Source organism: Pogona vitticeps, chromosome 14 (genome assembly GCF_051106095.1).
Source record: "Pogona vitticeps strain Pit_001003342236 chromosome 14, PviZW2.1, whole genome shotgun sequence".
NCBI classification, from domain to species: Eukaryota; Metazoa; Chordata; class Lepidosauria; order Squamata; family Agamidae; genus Pogona; species Pogona vitticeps.
In genome coordinates, this window is record NC_135796.1 from 663,184 (window position 1) to 683,537 (window position 20,354).

Genomic DNA, 20,354 nt, shown 5'->3' on the forward strand with positions numbered 1-20,354 from the left:
ATGTGCCCCTGACGGTCTTTTCTGGAGGGGGCCAAAAAGGCTGAGTGGCTCAGTAAGCACCCGCCTTCCCCAGCACCTCCCTCCAGGACGAAGGAGGTGAAAGATCCCAGCCAGCCTGGAAAGAGCCTTTGGTCCTTTGAATGCCGTGGGCCTCCCTCTGCGGACCCACGCCTTTGCCTAACACCTGCCTTCCGTCTGCAAGAAACCTTGCAGATGCGATATCACCGATCCTTCCAGCAGCCCGGGAAAGGAGACTATCATTCTCATGTCCTCAAGTGGCGGCGCTTGCAATAAAAGTCCCAGAGGCTTGGGAGGTGGTTTTTGCCTCTGGAGGGGAAAAGCCCTCTCCCCCCCCCCCATTGCCCACCTTTCACACCTCCTAGAAGTCATTTCAGGGGAAGCTGCCGGTATGAAAGGGAACTCTCAGCCAGCCCTTGGGGCAACGTCCCTCTCTAACAGGCAGCTTGGCTGGAGCTCCGCCTGGCCCAGGCCATGAAGCCTTCCAGCCCAGCTTTTCTCTAGGTGAGGGCAATTTAGGTGTGGGTCTGGCAGATAGACCTCCCAGAATACAGAATGAGAGGAAGCAGGATCCCAACAACCCAAATGGCACGCCCCTATACAGTAATCACTACATTCTGCTTTCAAGGTGAGACGTGCTGGACAACCCAACGTGACTATTAGAAAGGATCATCATATAGGCTGTGGGGTCTGAGACTCCCCTTGGGAACGAACGGCTGCGCTGAGCTCTGTATAACTGTCCTTCCTGCTGCTTCCCCATTACACCAGCTCTTAAGAGGAGAAGGAAACGGGAAGCTTTGCAATTAGATGGGGAACTGATTTAAAGTGTCAAGGACATTCACCTCTCTTCTGGAGGGCTTTGCAGTTCATTAAGCTGCAAACAAGTTTGCTTTTCTTTGGCTGAGGATTAGGGCAACTCCAACTGACCGCAGGGATACCCGGCTTGCCTGCCACCCCTTTTCTGAGAGCCCAGCTTACCGGCAGGTGTGCAGTCGAAGACAGATTCTGCAAGGTGGAAGAAAGACTCCCCCAGAATGGCCTCAAAGTCCAGGGGGCTTGTGAGGATCAGGTGCTGAGTGGCGTCTCTAAAGAGCAGGTCACTTTCCCCGAACCTGTGCGACTGAAAGAGCTGGAACGCAGGGCTGGTGCCTGGCTCCTGGAAAGAGACAAGCAGAGCCATGGAGCAGCGCCTACAAGGGAGCTCCCCCTCCCCCCCGGAGATACTGTACTGATCTGTTTCTGTTTGCTTCCTGACTCTCTTGCCTGCCCTGAAGTGCATCTGTGTCACTTTACACCTGACATTCTTTGGGCAGCACACACTGAAACGGAGCCCACTGGGTGCCCTCCACGGGCCTCCAAGGACAACCCCTTTATCCTCTGACCTTTCACCATCAGGACCTCATGGGAGCCAATGGCAGGAGGCAGCCAGTTCTCTGAGTGTACCCCTGCATTAAAATCTTTGAAACATGGGACGAAATAATTGAAGCACAAAGTAAACCAAAGCAAAGATCAGCCAGTAAAATAAAACGGAAGCAAGGTTTTAAACAATGATCCAGACATCAATTAAAAAACCCAATACCTTTTTTTTTCCTTTTAAGCGCTTGCCTGCCCATGAATAAGGAGAAGACAAAGCCGGTGCCTGACAAACCCTTTTTGGGAAGGGTCTGCCATCCGTTATTGCTCAGGGCAATAAGTCGGTGGCTGGGGTGCCCTTTGCAAAGGGAAGAGTGGGGTCCAGAACGATAGGGAGGCCCACCGTCCCGGCAAGTTCCAGAGAATTAATGGCGTTGCTGAAATAAATGTCCTATCAATATTTAAAACAAATAACAGAATAAATAAATTGCCTTCCTCTTGGCAATCACACAGGGTGTTCCAAAACCAGACGCAACCTCACACCAGAATAGATCTGGACAGTCAGTTGCTTCCCAAAATATTTGGCACGGCTTTTCAACCCACTGTGCTCCCTCAGTAGCCACCATGGTTCAGGACTGGGCGGCTCAACTCTGAATTTGCACAGAGAAAGAGACCCATCAGCCGCGAGAGCTTCCTGATCCCACAAACCATCTTTTCCTTCAGCCCACCCTCGTCACACTCACCTGGGACTTGGCCAGGAAGTTGTGGACTTTGGCTACCGTCACCGGTCGTGTCACAACTATGCTGGGGGGAACACGGCCCAGGTTGCAGGCCCTCCAGTCTGCTACCGGGGCACGGCCCCCATCCGGGCACAGGAGTTCCAAGTCCCCAGGAGCCCATCCCCTCACCCAGCCCGAGCTCTCCAGATCTGCAAAAAAATGTAGCATGATCAGGACCACCGTCATCATCAGCGGAGAACTGCAGAGCCGGAAGAGCTCGCCCTGCACAGACAAGGTCTCTGCCCAGCAAACAGAAATGAGGGGGGAGAGATCTGTCTAGAAATCTATTAGCACTTTGTGGGCCTCGGAAATGTGACTGTTTTGGACTACCAGAAGCCCTCCGCCAGCGTAAGGTTTTGTGCTTGCTTTAGAAGAATTAAGTTGCCTCTGAAGTTTGACCTTGCCCCCAAATTTACAGGTTGGATTTTCTGAGAGGTATCAGGTAAGTTGCTTAATGGACGTTCATGTCTACAAGACACTGAAAGATTACATTGGCATCTTACTTAGAGCTAGCTACTGTAGATAGTTCAGTGGATTAGGTCTCTGGCTGTGGAGCCAAAGGTTGGGAGTTCAGTTCCCTGCTGTGTGCCTCCAGGGGGAAGAGCCGGCCGGGGTGGCCATTTGGGTCCGGCTACACAGTCCCAGCGATGCCCCGAGAAGAAGGGAAGAGGGGAAACCCCTTCTGAGTCTTCTCTACCTGGGAAATCCTGAAAAGGGTCACCAGAAGTCAGAATTGACCTGGCAGCGCATGATTATTATTGTTCTCTTACTCAGAATCTTAAAGTATAAAAAACTTGCATTGAATATTTTCGAGCAGATTATGATGTTCCAAGAAAGCGACATCACCAAAACTTCTTCCAGTGGGGTCACCAAAGAGGCATCTAGGGAAAAAAAATTAAAAAGGGAGAAGGGGAGAAATATGGCCCAGTTTGGTAAAAGGTAGTTTTGGCTCAGGCTCACCAACTTCTTCTTAGCCATCCTCAACGTAGCCACACTGCCTTTAGCAGACCAAGCCACCCCTCATGTTACCCCGGATCAGGGCCCTGTGGACCAAGAACTTCCCAGTCTATTGGCAGCTCTTCCTGGATGGCCTCGACTTCGGATGCTTCTTGGACCAGGGCTTTGGATCTCCCACCCTGAGTGGACCTGGCTCTCTGCTCTGTAGGACTCCCCTTGCTAGACCTCTGCTTTGCCTCAGGACCTTGACTCTGGGCTGCCCTGACGGGGCCCCGCCTGCTTCGCTCATGCTCCTCCTCGCCCGATCCCCACCTTGGGATGAGCCTGCCCAGAAGGAGGAGCAGAACAGCGGTTTCCCAAGGTCTGCTCCTATGCCCCCACAGGTGTCTGAAAGTCAGAAGGAGAACTTGGGAATTTTACTTGCAGACTACAATTCCCCAAATCCCCCGGCCAGCCAACTGGGAGATTTGGGCAACGTTAAGTCCAAAAAAGGAACCTTTCCAAACTCTCCTCTGAGTTCACCCCCGCTTGCCAGACTTCTCTCTCCCTTTAGCACAGACAAACGTTCTGCCTACAGTGCAAATATAAAAGCACGCGGCTTGTCTTTACCTCACTTGGTTAGCAAGACTTTTCTCACCATCAAGTGAAACTGAAATTTTAACTCCGCAACCGCAGGGTGACATAATGAATAATTTCGAAAAGCAATGCAAGGCCAACTTTGGCAGCGTGCTGTCATTTTGAACGGCAGGAAGACAACTTAGTGGCACTTGACAGAATATAACCCAATGGGAAAAAGGGAAAAGGCACTTGTTTCCCCGGTCCAAGGGTCTATCTAATTTTAAAAACATGCCCAATTTCGCATCCATGGCACATCCCTACACCAATTTTATGGACTGTCTCTCCCTTCAAGGATGGGTTGCTGCTCAACGAGGGGCAGCAGGCGATTCAACCTTTGGCCCCTCCTGAGCACCCGTTCTTCCTTCCTCCTCACCTGAGGGCGCCCAAGTTGCCATAGTAGTGTTCGTTGTGATTGGCCGCACACCTGGATGCCGCCTTGCCTCCCTCGGCCTCCTTCTGCCCAAGGCAGACTTTGCAAAGGTTTCTGCCGCTGCTGCCCGGCATGCAGCCCTTCCAGAAGAAGCCCTGGTAAGCTAGGAAGAAGGGGGGAAGGGGCCTGCTGTGATACATACAAACCAGAGGCTCAGCTAAATATTGCACTTGCTGTGTCTAACAGACTACAGCCCTTGCAAGCTCACCCAGAAATAGATCTCGTAGGTTTTATGGGGCTGTGTTTTTGGTATACCTGCTGAAATAAATTATTCTATCCTGCCTTGTCAACAGCAAGCTAATTTGCAAGACGTGGTGATGAGGGAAGCTGTACACGTCCTGCTGTAACGTTCAGTCCTCTGATGCCAAGTCAGCCGTCATCTCTAGCCTGGCCCTGAAGCGAACCGACAGACTAAAAGGATCGAGGGTCCTCCTGTTCCATGACCCGAGCAGAGTTTGGACTATAGCTCACAGCATCCCAGCTTCTCCAGGGCTGGTGGTGCGATTCAGAGGCTTTGGTCTGATCCTGTGATTACTCCCAGCCCCATTCCACCACCCCTCTTTCTGAATCTTTTCACCCTTTTTTTTGTTGGGTGGAATCTTTACCAGTGGTGAGATTGCAGGTGATGGAGTCGTTCCCCAGGGCTCCCAGGGTGTGCTGAGAAGGAAGCAGCCACCCGGCAGGACTGTATTCGTAGCTGTGGCAGGACCGCTTCCCTCCCAGGCTGAAGAGGCTGAGGTGCTTGGTGTTCTTCTTCACCAGAGCGACTGCATAGAGCGGAGAAAGGGCTGTGTGGCGAGAGCACAGCGTCAGGACAGGGTGGTCAAGGGTGCTGGGCTCTTTCCTTTCACAGAGGGCACGGCCAGCTTGGCTGTGGGGTGGGCAGATCTTGCCATTGCAGGGGACAGAGTTTTGAGGCTACTACGTGACTGATCGTCTCTGGCTGTAGAGCCAGAGGTCAGGAGTTTGATTCCCCTACATGCCTCCTTGAGGGTGGCTGCACTCTATGATCCATAGGGCCCCTTACAGCTCTGCCGTTCTAAGATTAGAATAACTGGGTCAATTATTCCCATTTAAGTGATGCCCCAGATATCCTACGGCACTCTACTGCCCTAAATAGCAAATATTTCTATACTTCTCTAGGAATCCCACTTACCTGCGGCATCAGCCGGCTTCTCTGTTCCCTCTTCCCTTTGAGTGGGACCGCATTCTTCCCCTTTGGAAAGAAAATGGAAGGAAGGGATCCTTGAACATTGGCACCAAAAGGAGAGGACTGGCGTCTGAGACCCCTTTGTGGACACCCAGGACTGTCTCCCCAGGGAGAGGGTTTTGCCCTGAAGATCAACATTTGGGGAGAAGATCGAATCACATGGCAGACCCTCGCCACACACCCTTCCTTCCAAGGGACTATTCCAGGAGGCCACAGTCTTGTGAATCAGCGCTGAGGTCTAAGAACAGAGATTTCCTCCTGTAGGAGATCTGCTGTGAAACAGAGACGGATGGCATAGAAAGGGGGGGTTGGTTTAGACATAGCACTTGTTTTCCAAGAATGGCGTGGAATTAGAGAAAGTGGAGTGCCCCTCCTGGAAATTAACTACAATGGACAAGTCCCAAAACTTGATTCTAGCCTCAACTGAGTACATGCTTATGGATGGTTTTATCGCAAACTGGCATCTGGTCCCAACTTTCGCAAGCACACCCTGTTATCTGACAGGAGGTGGCTAAAACTCATGGATAACTTCCGTCAGATATTCTAGCATCCTTGTGCAGGCTCAGGGCACTCCAGTTTTCCCCAGTATAATCCTTTCCCTAGACTTCTTGCTTTAATTTTGCCCCATTTACTACCAAGTCTATTAGTAGACTTCCCCCACTGCCAGGTGTGTTTATTTTCTATTTTATTATTAACCATAAAGGTAAAGGTAAAGGTTCCCCTTGACAATTTTTGTCCAGTCGTGTCCGACCCTAGGGGACGGCGCTCATCCCGCTCTTCAAGCCATAGAGCCAGCATTTTTGTCCGAAGACAATCTTTCCGTGGTCACATGGCCAGTGTGATTTAGACATGGAACGCTGTTTACCTTCCCACCGAGGTGGTCCCTATTTATCTACTCGCATTTGCATGCTTTCGAACCGCTAGGTTGGCGGGAGCTGGGACAAGCGACGGGTGCTCATTCCGTTGCGTGGATTCGATCTTACGACTGCCGGATCTTCTGACCCTGCAGCACAGGCTTCTGCGGTTTAGCCCACAGCGCCACCATACTCTCATTATATTTCATAGAAACTAACTCAGGGGTGGGTGGGGAAGCTAGCTCACCGTAACATTCTGTGGCCACAGGAACCAGCGCACATCTCTCTGCGAAATAGGCGTGGGTGGCGTCCAGCGTAACAGCATCTGCCTCGTTTTTCTGCCACATTAAAACAATGCCTGGTCAGGGACTGGCTGCCCATTTTAAAAAGAAGGCCCCTCCGCCTGCTCACCCACTCATTTTAGCTCTACTGGAGATTGGACTTGTTTTCCTCTTTTCTGGATCTTTCCAGCCAATGTGGCCGGGCGGGCAGGTGGATTCTGGGAGTTGTAGTTTTAAATGACCCATTTCTAGTTTTTGAGTGATACTCTTTTGGAGCACAGGCTTCTCCAAATATTCAGGCTAGATCTGGCTTTCTTTGAGCCCACTGAGAACAGATCCTGTCCCTCCTCTATAGGGCAGCCTTTCCAGTACTGTATTTGCAGAGTGCTATCCTGTCTCTCCTCAGCTTCCTTTTCTCGATGGCTAAACAAGCCCAGAACTTTCACTCTCCTTCTGCCAAAAAGAAAAAAGAATCCAATTTCCCAGCGGGGTGGACGCTCACCTTGATCATCGTAATGCAGCTGACCATAGAGTCTGCCTGGACACAGACCAAGGGGTCTGACCTGACACTGAGGGCCCACTCCTCACACTTGCGAAGTTCGGCGTCGCTGATACAACACCAGCGCACCAGACTGTTGGAGAGGGAGCTCCCTGGACCAGAGGAGAGAAAGGAAGAGAGAGGTCAGAGGAGGCAGGAGGCCGCCACTGTGCACAGGCCAGTTCCTGGGCTGCCCTCCCTTCCCCCCCCCTTTCCCCCTTTCCCACCTTCATGTCCTAAACCCTGCAGGAGAGCGATGTAGTCAAGGCCCAGCACGTGGCTGAGGCCCGCTTCCTCTTCCAGCAGTTCCAAATGGCGAGTGGCATCCTGGAAAAGCAGGTTCTTCCCTCTGAACGGGTGAGAGGCAAAGAGCTCGAATCGGCCTTTTTCCTTCCCCTTCTCTCCAAAGAGGAGCTAAGGACAATAACAAAAATTAGCAGAAAGCAAAGGTTGCCAACGATCTCCATGTCAGTGCAAGGACCATTTATTAGGCCCAGCCAAAGGCCATTGAAACATCTGGGCCTTAAAGAACTTCATCTCTCCTAATTGGGCAAGAGGTTCCGAAAACCACCACATCCTTCCACTGGGTCATTCCCTGAAAATGAACGGCAGGTGATTCAAGACCCATAACTGGAAGGACGTATTGACAGATTGAGGCGTTTGCTCCACATTCTTTGGCTGGCCACTCTCTGGACGGGACTAGTGAGGCTTCCCAGCGATTGGCCTCCAGCCCCTAATAAAGTGGGGGAGAAAGACAGGAGGGGTGAATTCTAAGGAGGGGGAGGAATGGCAAGGTGTGCAGAAGGAGAAGTGCAAATTCTATAGCCCCTCTCTTCTTGACCCTTGCAATTCTTTGTGAGTCTTCCATCGCTAGCTTGTCCTGTTCAGATTTTATTGGCCCCGGAGTCCTCTCCAAGGAGGCTTTACCCATCTAACTTCCATGACTCACTCTCTTCCTTGCACCACCCATGACCATTCCTATCTCTCCAGATCCTGATCCTATTTCACCATCTCAATGGCATCATGTATCAGCTGACATGTATCAGGTGAGAGGAGATTCAGGAAGCGGCCTTTCCCGCCTGCGGCAGGGAGGCTGCCTGGATATGGGTCAGACCGCAGCAAGACAAGCCTCCTACACAACCTATTGGGTCACACATCTGGCAGGGCAGGAATGACCCGAGGCCACCAAGGGCAGGGCCAGGAGAGGCTCCCCCCCAGCCTGAGAGGCATGACAGAGGTGTGCCTTATGCACCAAGCGTATCCCAGAGGAAGCTGCCAGAGATGGTCAGTGGAACCAGTAGAGAGGACTACCACCCCCAAGATCCCAGCAGAGTTTCTGGGAGCTGCTTCCCCCCCCCCCAATCCCCCAAAAGAACTAAGCTCTGAAAGCAGCCAGCAAGAGGCAGACTCTAAATCATTGGCACCAAATCCTCAGGTTTTATCCAGGACCCAGTAAAACAGCTAAGCATTTCCTTGCTGCCCCCCCTCCACCCCCACCCCACCCCCATGTGGACGTGCAGAGCCAAACTATCCCTTGCCCTGGATGAACAAGTCCCTTCTGAGGACGCAACCTGTTTGCCGGCGAGAAAGCTCAGTCCAGACCCTTCCCACTGCCTTCTCTAAGAGAAGGGGCAAGGTCTGTGAGCTGAGAGAGAGCGGGCTAGCATAGAGTTTATGGGAACTAAATGGGATGAACCACACGGGAGACCTACAGGTAGGTCACCACAGAGGCGTTCCATCGACTGCTTTGGGACGAAATCAGGGAGAATGAAGGAGAGCAGAAGAAACCTGAGTGTGATCACAGGAGCCCCTACAATAGTTGTCTTCCAGGCATGAGAAGACGTGGCGGCTGCTCTCGAGGAGACCCCAGGCGCCTCTACCTTCTAACACACAGGGAAATGACAACAAATTCACTGGCAACCGCAAGCCCCAAGGTTCTGCCCTTCCCTGTGGGTCGGAAGAACCCACAGGGAACAAGATGCTTTCTGTCCTCTTGGTCCATGGAGTACCTGGACGAGAGTGAGAAACTTCCTCGTCGTCGCCTGGAAGTTGGGACGCGCAACCACAGCACGCCCTGGCCCACGGCCCAAGTTGCACGTGGCGTAGGCTGTCAAGGGAGCCGTGGACCCCTCTGGACACAGCAGCTCAAATTCTTCTTCTTCTGATTCTTAACGAGGAAAGAGAACAAGGTGAGCGTCCAGAGGAGCTGGGAGTGGCACAGAGAGATCAAGAGAGGCCCCTGCCTTTCCTAAATGCCAGGCCGAGCGCCCTCCCTGCCCACACAAGGTGAAGGCAGCTGCACGCCCTCTTTCACAAAAGGTGGTCCTCTCTCGGAGGTGCTGCAGGAGAAGAGACTAGGTTTCTGTTTTTCCCCCTTTTGAAGAACCATCCTGTGCTGCAGAGCTTGGAAACTCCGACCTCCCTGTCAGAGCCTGGAAAGAAAAGGCTGGCTGGGAAATCCTGGGCACTGTAGCTCAGCAAAGTAACATTTCTCCTATATTGAAAAGGATGTCCAGTTCAAGCTGGATTAGGAGACAAGAGGCCCACATCCTGCACACAGGGTGAACCGGAAACTACCTACAGCAGCTGTCCTTGGCTGTCTGTCTGCAGTGACCAGACATGCTTCTTTTACCCTAAAGGTGGCGCAGGACCGGCAAAGGGCAACAATCACTTGCACAATGGCCTGTAGGTGTGCAACACTTTACAGCCAGATTTTGGCCACAGGCTCTTCAGGAGGGCCTCAAAGGGACCTGGGTGGCACCCGGCTCAGCAGTAAATACACCTGGTCACTGAATTCTCCTCTCAGAGGAGATGGATTGTGCCGGAGGCCAGACTTTCCAGGATAGGGAAAAGAAGAGAGGACCAGTTGCCTTCTTCCCTGAATCAGGCCCAATGGCAGACTTCAGAGCTCCAGACCCCTATAGTGGGTTTCATGGGGTTCGTTACAGTCAACAGAAAGGAATCCAAAGGGCCTGATGGGCCCAGAACCTGGGACGTGGCTTGTAAATCGAGGATTATGCCTCAAGGTCTCCAGCCACGCTCTCTCTTTCCACAGGAAACCAACACTTGAGTCAGTGTTGCGCACTTTGGCATCTCTCGCTGATCGGCTACAAGGAGAAGGTCCCCAGCCAGGAGGCCTACCTGTGGCATTCAGGACTGCGAGATGATCCAGGAAAGCGACGTCAGCCGCCCCGCTCTTCAGGCACCTGCACAGAGAGTAAGATGGCATGAGGACGGAGAGCTGCCCTGCCACCCCTGTGGACGGGGGCATCTGGCGCCGGCGGGAACAGGCAAGGGAGGGCGGCCCATGGAAAAGAAGACAAGGTCGGCAGTGAGTGGGGCATGGATTTCTGCTTTTGTCTCCTGTCCTGAAACTAGCAAGGAGAGGGTTTATTCATTCCCTGGAGTCTGTGAAACGCAGGGCTGGGTAGCGGAGATGGGCCAGAGAGGAAGCTCCTAATTAGGGAAACTAGCTGTGCCTCTGAAGGGTGTTCGCTGCAACTGGGAAGGCCCAAAGAAGGGGCAGAGAACCACCTCTTCTTGGTGTCTCCTGGTCCTGAAACCACGACCAACCTGCCATATCGAATCAGTTCATCTTGCAGAAGTTACTAATTAGTAGGTTTGGGGGGGGGGGAAACACAATCAGATTGGTGCAAAGGGGTTACCCATCCAGAGAGGGGATGGTGGAATATAAAGGGAAGCAGAAAGATGGTTCCTTTATGGCTTTGTTTCATTTCTTAATGTGAGATCTACGTATGTCCGTTTTTTCTGATGAACTCTGTGCATGCATTGGAACCATGCTGCTTTAGGAGCATAGATCTAGACAGCTAGCTTTATTATTTTCTGTGGGGCCTGACTCCTAACTGGCCGAGTCTGAATGTCTTTTTGTTTTGCTTTTTATGATGGAGCTGCTTTGCCTCCTTATTTTTTTCTTCCCCAGCCAGCCCTCCCTTTGCCTACAGTCTGGCCCATCTGGTCCTGAGAGTTCGCGCAAGGCCACCTGAAGGATCCTTCCGAGCCGTAGAAAGGTTCACCACCACCGGTCTCACAGAAGTGGTTCTTGTCCCGGATGTAGGACTTCTGTCCTTGGCAAAGCACGCAGAGCTGAGGAGGCGAGGTTATGCCGACGCCGGGGATGCAGCTGGCATTGAAGTAGCCACCCACGGCTGGACAAAGAAGAAGTGGAGGAAAGGACCGATCTAATGAAAGCGCCTGGACAGGAGAAAACCTCCCCAGCCAAGTCGCCAGAGCAACGGGGGGTGGGGGGACATGGGTCTCCTTGGAATCCAGCCACGCTGCCTTCGGTAGAGCTGACCTCCAGGCAAGCGGGCACAAGGTCTGTGACCTTGCAACCAAAGAGCAAAGAGACGAGTAGGTGGCACAGCCCACTTCCTACACGATGCCCACTCTTGACCATGATAGCTGGAGGATCCTTGTCCTGAAAAATGAACTTTTCCAACCTCTGCCCAGAAGTAAATCCAACTGTGCAATTGCAGTTGGCGGCTGTATGGCTGTGAAACACACAGAGCCCTTTAGCACAACTCCCATGTTCAAAAAGTAACAATATTACCTGTAATGCAGAATGCTTTTGGGTAACCAGGAAACAACATGATCCTTTTTACAAAGTAACATTATAAGGGGCCTAAAACCAAGCTGGTAGTCCAGACTAGGGCAGACCCATGGAATTAATAAGATTTACACATGTGATTAATGCCATGAGTCTACTCTGATGGGAAGCAACAAATGGCTTTTTGCCATTGCTGCTGATTTTTTTTTCATGTTTACTCATTGAACATTTTTCGGGTAGTAGTTACAAGCAGTGTGCTTTTCTATCTGTTTATTTTGAGAATCTTACAATAATCAAATAAATAAATATTTAATGTACACTGATGAATTAACCAAACAAATGCATAAGATCCAATTAAAAAATAATGAAATAATCGAGAGAGACACATGCCCCAGGTTTTCTTAACAATGTGACCTGGCGAATAGTTCTGTGTATTTGGAGAATACTGTATATATTCGATCCTAATGAAGGCAAAGGCTCCCCTGTTAACAAAAAAGCAGGGCGAAAGGGGGAGCCCCCCACCCCTCTGCAAAGCACCGCTCATTCGCTCACCGTGGCTGAGGGGCTGGCCTTCGCCCCACAGGAGGTTCTGGGTGACCAGGAGGAAGCCCAAGGGGATGTTCCAGCCGGAGGTCCACTTGGCCGCACTGTGGCAACTGCGGGCCCCCTTCAGCCTGCGGATGTCCAGGCTCCCTCGCCTGGCAACAGCCACGGCAAACACACAATTACCTGCAGATGGAAAGCCAACGGATGGAACCACATTGTGTCGACGGAGTCGCCCTGGAAGCCAAAGCGGAAAGCTTCACGCTTCGCTACCCCCCGGGTGGATGGGGCAATTTTGCTGCGGAAGGGCACGGTGAGCCCACTTTTTAAGGCATGTCATGTCACCCGCGTAGGAGGAGCCACGAGTGCCTGTCAAGTCCTGTGCTTCCAAACCTGCAGTTCTAAGAGTAGTCTATCTTGCCAAGGGAGTAACAGGATGACCTGCTCCAAGTAGGGCTTGTGCGTCTCCCTTCCCTTCCTCCCTGTTCGTGTTGACATAGGAAGGTGAGGATATAAAGACCCTTTGGGTGGCCAGGGAGGAGGGCAGAGGGCAGAACCTCTGCCAGGGGAAATAGGGCACATTACCCAGGTAGCACTCATTAAAAAAAGGAACACTCCCAGCTCAGCCTCCCCCCACCCCGGTGTTTCCTTCTGCTACATTGCCTTATGCAACCCCCCTGTCAACCATCTATAGAAAAAAAAGTACCAAAGCACGAGAGGCTTCCTGGTCTCATCAGCACTCTAAGGCTCATGAGGTTCTGCCTGGCCCCAAACTGTCAAGCAGCACTACTTATTCCTGGCCTGAAAATAATTTTTTGGAACAGAGCTCCTTCTATCTTTTGAAATGTTTAACAGTTGCCAGTCTCTGGGAGAAGAGATCTAATTGTTGTCGGGCGTGTGAGTGTGTGGAGGAGTGGTGCTTCAGGGTGAGGGTGCTTAATCTACTCAATCACTTCCTAATGCAGGTTGATGTCCTTCAAAAATGGAATGATGTTATGAAATGGCATTGATTATATGCTTTTTGCCACCTGACCTGAGAACGAAATAACCCACCTTCTGCATAGATTTCCTTTGCCACCACACTCAAGCCATAAAGCTTTACAGCCGAATAAACATCACCAGCATCCAGGGAGGCAGCGTCTGCTTTGTTTGCCTAAAAGAAAAGAAACAAAGGTTCAAAACTGTGGGAGTGAGCGGCGCACAGGGAGAGTTTCAATGCAAGATCTCCTGACGCTGTCATCACTCTGACCAGCCCCCAGCTTCCAATTACGGCCGGCTTTCCTCCCGTGATGGTGATGGAGTGATTTAATAAGCATGTAGCAATATCTGGGCTGTGAGCCTTCTTGCACGAAGCACAAACATCCGTTGCAGTAAGTACTGGAATTCCTCTTGGGACAAACACGTGTTCAGGTCTTTTATGGGAGCCAGAATGGCCCATGTTTTGTAACAGCCCCTCTCTGCTGCTCAGGAGAGGCTGGGCCACTTGCCCAAAAGGAGGTGGCAGAGTCCTTCTTTTGATGCTAGCCTTGCGGGACACTCCAGCCCTCATCTGCTCCTTCAGCCCAGCGAAACATGTCAGATGCCAAGGGAATGAATGGCTTACAGCCACAGAATGATCATGACTTCCTGGCACAATCCTGGGCACCCTTTGTGGGAGGGAGGGCTGTCTCATCCCATGTTTTGCACATTGCTTGAAAACCCTTCCTTCCTTTCCTTCCTTCCTTCCTTCCTTCCTTTCTTTCTCTCTCTCTTTCTCTCTCTCCCTTCCTTCTCTTTCTTCTTCCTTCCTTCTTTCCGTCTTTCCTTCCTTCCTAATGAGACAGAGAGAGAGAGAGAGAGAGAAAGAGCCAGCGTTTGTCCATAGACAGTTTCTGTGGTCACGTGGCCAGCGCAACCAGACACAGAATGCCGTGACCTTTCCACCGTGGTGGTACCCATTTATCTACTCATATTTACATGCTTTCAAACTGTTAGGTTGGCAGGAGCTGGGACAAGCGATGGGAGCTCACTCCGTCACATGGATTCGATCTTACAACATTCCTGCAGTTTAACCCACAGCACCACCACATCCCAGGACTGCTGACATAAGTGAGGACCAAATTAAGGAGGGAGGGGAAGGGTTCGGTCCGCCCTTTACCCCGTGTGAAACCTCATCCCCTCTTATGCCCCCTTCCTCTTCCCCAGTTGACCCAGGGTCAGAGCAGCCAGTCTATCACCACTCATCTTATACCACAGACCGGCACACCGAGGACTTGTGCCAAATGGACTTTGGAAAAGTGACTTTATTAAAATTTCAGGTCCTAGAACTCTAGAATACTTGGGAGTTATCGTCCCAAAAAATAAATCTTCTCAGCTCTAGAAGTGCTTAAGTGGCAGATAAATCATACCCCACCTCCCACCCCTGCTGAACACCAAGGGTAGTAGGATCTGTGGCTTGGGGTAAGCTGTGAGGCTTCTCAAGACTTACTCGGATCTTGTCCATGCAGTCGTACGTGTGACGAGCCCTGATGCAGGAAACCCTGGCAAAGGCGTTGAGCGTGGCAGGAGGCAACACCGCCAGGAGGGCTCTGGACAGCTCGGAGCACTTCCTCTGCTCTGCATCAGAAAGAGTGCACCACCGGAACTTCTTCCCTGTAAGATCAGAGGGCAGGAGGCTGTGGAAAAGGGGCACATTTCAAACCCAGTCGCTTCCAAAGGAGTCCTGGAGAAAGCACAGGATTTCTCCAGAGGGCCAGGGAAGATCAAAGCCTGACACGCTGCAGAGGCCCTTTGGAAGAGCCACAGCACAACGCCCCGTGCACGAGTCATCCGTGGGGAGAATGAAAAAAAGAAAGGAAAGGGTGTTTTTAATCTCAAAACCCAGAAATTGTCCATTTAGAAAGCCGTGGGCTCCCTGGGCCACCTCTGCTGCGTCCCTCCGGACAGGTTGCTGTTTTGGTGGAACGGGCAGCAGGAAGGACTGCCCAGTATCCGTTGCCAGCTAGAATAGAGCCTAAATCTGATAAACCTAAACACGCTGGCCTGAGGATAAAGCCCCGTCGCACAGCTGGCTCCCAAGTAAACGGCTCAGGGGTGCTTGCCTCCCCTCCTCCCCACGGTACTCTGGCGACCACTTGGGGAGCTCGGCCAGGCTAAGGGAGAGTGGTCAACCTAATGGGATTGAATAGGGACTTAAACCGAGCCCTCCTAAGCCTCAAAAGCCAACACCTTAACTCAGCCCCCCCCATCCTGCCCGTTTTGTCACTCTCCCCATTGCTTCTCCCTTGATCGCTTCCCCCTCTTTCTCTTGGCTACCCGCCGTGTGGCTCTCTGTAAGCTCCCTCGGTAAGTTCATCAAGCCAGAGAGCTAGACTTGAAAAAGTGCCAAAAATGAGGCCGTGCTGGTAGGCATGCCATTCAGATCTCTCCCTGGCATGAGAGCTACCCCTGTGATGAACCACGGGAAACCTAGGAGTCGGTGGGGGCCACTGGGGAAGAGCTACACCCTGGCTGGCCTTTTTGTGAAACTAGGCTTTCCGGCTGCGCCATTGGTTTCAGAGTCCCAGGCTGATTTTCGCCTCCCTTGGTGTCGCTCGCTCTTACCTGAGGACAGAAGAGCAAACCTCATCAGGACAAGGAGGGTGGCCACCTTCATGATGGCAGGTGCCCAGGGCAAGTCCTCTCTCCCCATGGAGGGCCCCCCACGCCTGGCTCGTCCCAGGGATTCCAAAGAAATGACTGGGGGAGAAAGAGTGGAGGAGGCTCTGCTTTAAATTATGGGCACGGAGGAGGGGGAAGCCAAAAATGAGATAGCACGAAAAGAGCACCTCGGCCAGAAGCCAAGAGGGCTGGGGCGGAGGAAGAAGGGGCCTCTTCCCGATCTAGGAAACATAAGTAGTCTGGCCTGATCCTGTGCAGGAGCGATAAAGGGCTTCCCACCACACTTTGGGCTCTTCCCTTCCCACAGAAACGATCTGTTCTAGCCAGATCTTTTTGGAGCACAAACGCCTCAGGTCCTACTCAGCCGAAAAAGTTACTCAAGTGATTTTTAAATCTTATTTTCAAATCAGCAGTGTCAGGCGTGCCAAGCATTGGCGGGGGGGGCATTCAAAATCCCCAAAGGCCAGAACACAACTAGACGAGGAGTAATTAGGTTTATTGACCCTGGCCCAAGACCGCCACTGGCTTTTACAAGGCCACTGTTTGCAAATCCAGAGCTGAGAGAGGTTTTTTTTTCAGACAACAGCTTCCAGAATCCTTAGACAACAGATTACAGCTATGCTGGCAGGGAGAATTCTGGGAATTATAGTACTAAAAGGAAACATTTCTGAGCTACTGGGAAATTTGTTCCACTTTAGGATATTTGGTGAGGAGGAAACATAAGCCGGGTGTTCACATCAGGGCAGCCTCCAGCCCTGAAGGCAGTCAGACAGGCCTTTTGCATTGGAGTGAGAGAGAAAAAACATCCCAGACAGTGACAGCAGGGGACCTGGGTCCTTCTGGATGCCCCCCCTCCATGGTAGGAGTCACAGGAGAGCAACATCTGGAGAGCCACAGATTCCCCAGCCCTGAAATATGGACTCGAGCAGAAGAGGTATTCCAGATTCTCCACCGATACAAGGAAAGGACTAAGGCCTCTAGGACTGGCCACACACACACACACACACAAGTGAACACGCGCGCACACACACACACACATACACACGAAAGCCACCTGGCACCTCGCTTCCAACTTAATTGCACCCTGGCAGCACTTTAATGAACTTTGCATGCCAAGCGCTTTTGTGGAATGCAGTGTCTCTTCACAAGGTCCTTTTCCACGATGTTCCCTTCAGAGCTGGTTCCTGCGTCCTTCCTATGAGAGTCTGCACTCAGCTCTCACCAGCTAGCTTTGGGGTATCTGACTTTGAGGTGCTTTCTACCAATATGCGTTTCTACTTTTGCAAGCTGCACTGTTTCTCCCGACCTGAGGTTGCCCCCACTTCTTCTACAGGGATGGTTTGAAACTTGGAAAAAAAATCACTTCCTAAAATCCACATTCCAACCTAAAATGTCAAGTTTCCAAGTTCTGCCACTGCTTCGGTTATGTTAGGAGCAGCTTCCACCTCTGAACATTGAAGCCAAAGGAAGCCACCAAGGACCAGCAACAAAACATGGCAGTACAAAGTGCTTCTACCCATAACTGGCTTGTGTGAAGGACAAGCACTCTATTTAAATCAAACCCTGCCCTGCAAGTTTTCTCCCATCACTCAGTATTCTACAGCCACTCAATAGACTGAGTGTCCACTGTTGTAATTTTGGAAGAGGTAGCCGAGTTAGTCTGTGCAAGCGTTATCAGGCAAAATCCAAAGGGACGAGACAAGACAAAAACATGCGGCACTTAAAAGACTATTATATTGTAATGTGCGCTTTTGTGGACGCGCCCACTTCGTCAGACATATGGAAATAGAATGAAGTGCTGAATGAAATACTGTATCCGTTTCATATTAAATATTCATTGGCCCTTGGGTGTATGGCACATTTACATGCACTAATTATTGGCTTAAGTTGTTTTAGGGCTCCGTTATAAAAAATTCCTCAGGAGACAGAAAACAGACACCAGGCCTGGGCAAAGTACTCACTGTGATGCTTCTAGGGTCTTCCCACAAGCCAAGGTTTCTCCACTCTGAAGATTTATTTTATCTTCTGCAGACCTTGGAGGTTCTTGTGTGTGTGCACGCGCTTCTGTTCACACTTTATTCTTCTGTTACAATTTCCAGAGCAGAAGCTGTTTCAATCCGTTGCAGGAAAAACAACAGAGCTCTAGGGCATCGTAAAGATTTCTTCTGATGGGTTTGCGGATTTCACTGTCCCTCTGACGAATCATGAAGTGGCATCTCATACGGGCAGATTTCTCTCAAAGGGAACAGACATGTGGAAGGGACAGAGAGTGATGGTGGCTGTTCATTAAACACTGCCATCTCTGTATTATGGACTCTACTTCTTGCATGGATGAGCTGATCAGACCACATTGTGTTAGAGTGAAGCAACTAATAACCCATTAGCTTCATCATAAGCCCATGGATAGAAACCCTTGCTTTGTTTAAGCCTAGTGACTCAGAAGATACTTTGAGACCCCCTTTCGGGTCACGACCCACAGGTTGGGAACCTGTGCTATGTAGACCATCTTGATTACTGCCATTGGTGCCGTCAACATTTAGGCTACCTTTTGCTACGCAGAACTTGGCATCCCTTTTCCTGTGGCAATGCGGGCATTTATTTATATTATTTATTTTTTTAAAATACTTCTATCCCACCTTCCTTTCCATAAGCACCCAAGGTGGCTTACATCATTAAAACAGGATTTAAAAGCTAAAAACAGCAAGCATACAAATCTTAATAAATCTTAATAAAGAACGAAACAAATATATTAAAACAGATTTAGAAGCAAGAAAATATAAACCTTCCTGCTTACTATCTCTTAGATCCTGCCAGTGCAGCAACATTGGGCTACTTCCTGGCATTCCGCATCATGGATCTAGAAGCACAATATCCTACATTTATAAACCAGAGGATGTTTCTTTTTTTAAAAAAAATAACTGAATTTTCAATTCTTGTTCCATGTTTTTCCCAAATTATGTTACTTCTGGATCTTCCATCTTGACATTTTTACAATTTGCATATCCTAGTCATCCATTATGCTTCATTTTCATTTAGCAAAGGAGTTGTCGTGTTGCAGCGAAACTATGAAAGATTCCTGCTGCACCTCCACGGTGTACCAATTTATTACAGGGAGTGATCTTAATAGGGTTGCTGGGCACACTAAGACTTGTGGTGGTAAGATAAGCCAATTAATGCAGGTAATCTGATAATTTCCACACCCACTCTTAGATTATTAATGTAGCATAATTCAAAGTGCTGATTTTAACCCATAAAACCCAAAATGGCTTGGGTCCAAGTTATCTCAAGCACCGTGTCACCCGTTACCTGCCCAGGATATTAAGATCCTCAGTGGAGGCCTTTCTCTCTCACAGTTGTGACTGGTGGGGACACAGGGGAGGGGGAGAGGAGAGCCTTCTCTGTGGCTGTTCCTTTAGACTCTGGAACTCCTTCCCACTTGGAGGCCAGGCTGGCGCCATCTTTGCCATCCTTCTGCAAGCAAGCGAAGACTTCTCTCTTCAGGCAGGCTCTTCCTTAGTGACTGAGTCTCTAGGAGATAATAATTGAGGTGGCTTATATTTTCTTGCGTGTAAATCTATTTTTCCCCATGCTTTTACCTCACATTTCAAATACATTATCAATTCTTTATTATTTGAATAATTTATTATTATTATTATTATTATTAATTGTATTTATACCCCGCCTATCTAGTCATTTCCACCACTCTAGGCGGCTTACAACATATTTATTGTGTTTCGCTCTCAATATTGTTTTTAACGGCGTAAGTTGCCTTGGGTCTTGGCAGAAATGGGTCAATGGCCTTGCTGTCCAAACCCCACTTATCACCTGGAGGAAACACCCAGGCCACAGGCCACGGCCACTTTTCAAGGAGCGTCCTGGCGCAATGGTTATTTATTTATTTAAACTGCAGTACTGCAACCAGGTCTCTGCTCAGGACCTGAGTTCCATCCCAACAGGCTCAGGTAAATTGGGCAGGGAGGGCAAGGGGTCGCCTGCAAAACCGAATTTAAGCCGCCTCAAACATTTAAGCGCTACATGGCGGAAGAGGAGCGGCCTACTTGGCTTTCTCCTGCTGAGGCACCCTCCATGTAGACTATGTCTAGATGGGCAGCATATAAACGCAATAAATAAATAAATAAATAAAATGTCCCAAAGTGGTGGGGGCTTCTGCTGGCCAGAGAAGTTATTGGAAATACACATAAATAAATGGATGAATACTGTAAATAAGGAGGCCAGGGCTTCAACATGAAGGAACTGCACACACAAGCTCTTGGTTGCCTGAGGGAAAGCCCCCTCCCCCTCCCCGGCGCCCCGAGGGGGGAAAAGGCGGGCCAGGCTTCGCGCGGGCCCGTTCCTTTCTCAGGCCTCCGACTCCCAGAAGTCCCCGCGCGGGGCGGGGCTGGCTGGCGAGGGGGCTTCTGGGAGTGGTAGTCCACCCCCACAGGGGCACCTTCCCGAGCCTTGCCGGCGGGCGCCGAGGGCCACCCGCCGACCGGGACTTCTCCTCAGGTGCCTGGCCTGCCTCTGCCTCCTCCTCCGCCGCCTCCTTTGAGGGTTGTTCCCGCCT

The 20,354-nt window shown here is 50.7% G+C and overlaps 1 protein-coding gene across 5 annotated transcripts in view; it reads right to left on the reverse strand.

Annotated features, from left to right (window-relative positions):
* Window positions 1-20,106, reverse strand: part of LOC110081932 (serotransferrin-2) — a 21,769-nt gene extending 1,663 nt beyond the window's left edge. The window contains exons 1-17 of one of the 5 annotated variants that reach the window (XM_078381898.1): window positions 19,094-20,106; window positions 15,731-18,364; window positions 14,616-14,779; window positions 13,202-13,301; window positions 12,158-12,334; window positions 11,039-11,204; window positions 10,180-10,244; window positions 9,048-9,205; window positions 7,266-7,452; window positions 7,003-7,151; window positions 6,467-6,557; window positions 5,312-5,371; window positions 4,761-4,943; window positions 4,099-4,258; window positions 2,949-3,031; window positions 2,115-2,299; window positions 997-1,174 (exon numbers count right to left, since the gene is read on the reverse strand). In XM_078381898.1, coding sequence (XP_078238024.1) covers window positions 997-1,174; window positions 2,115-2,299; window positions 2,949-3,031; window positions 4,099-4,258; window positions 4,761-4,943; window positions 5,312-5,371; window positions 6,467-6,557; window positions 7,003-7,151; window positions 7,266-7,452; window positions 9,048-9,205; window positions 10,180-10,244; window positions 11,039-11,204; window positions 12,158-12,334; window positions 13,202-13,301; window positions 14,616-14,779; window positions 15,731-15,818 — 2,194 coding nt within the window. In that variant the 5' untranslated portion in view covers window positions 15,819-18,364; window positions 19,094-20,106. Of the gene's footprint in view, window positions 1-996; window positions 1,175-2,114; window positions 2,300-2,948; window positions 3,032-4,098; window positions 4,259-4,760; window positions 4,944-5,311; window positions 5,372-6,466; window positions 6,558-7,002; window positions 7,152-7,265; window positions 7,453-9,047; window positions 9,206-10,179; window positions 10,245-11,038; window positions 11,205-12,157; window positions 12,335-13,201; window positions 13,302-14,615; window positions 14,780-15,730 lie in introns of all 5 variants that reach the window. The other 4 variants (XM_078381897.1, XM_072983304.2, XM_078381899.1 and 1 more) reach the window with 4 other exon arrangements.
* Between the last annotated feature and the right edge of the window lie 248 nt (window positions 20,107-20,354).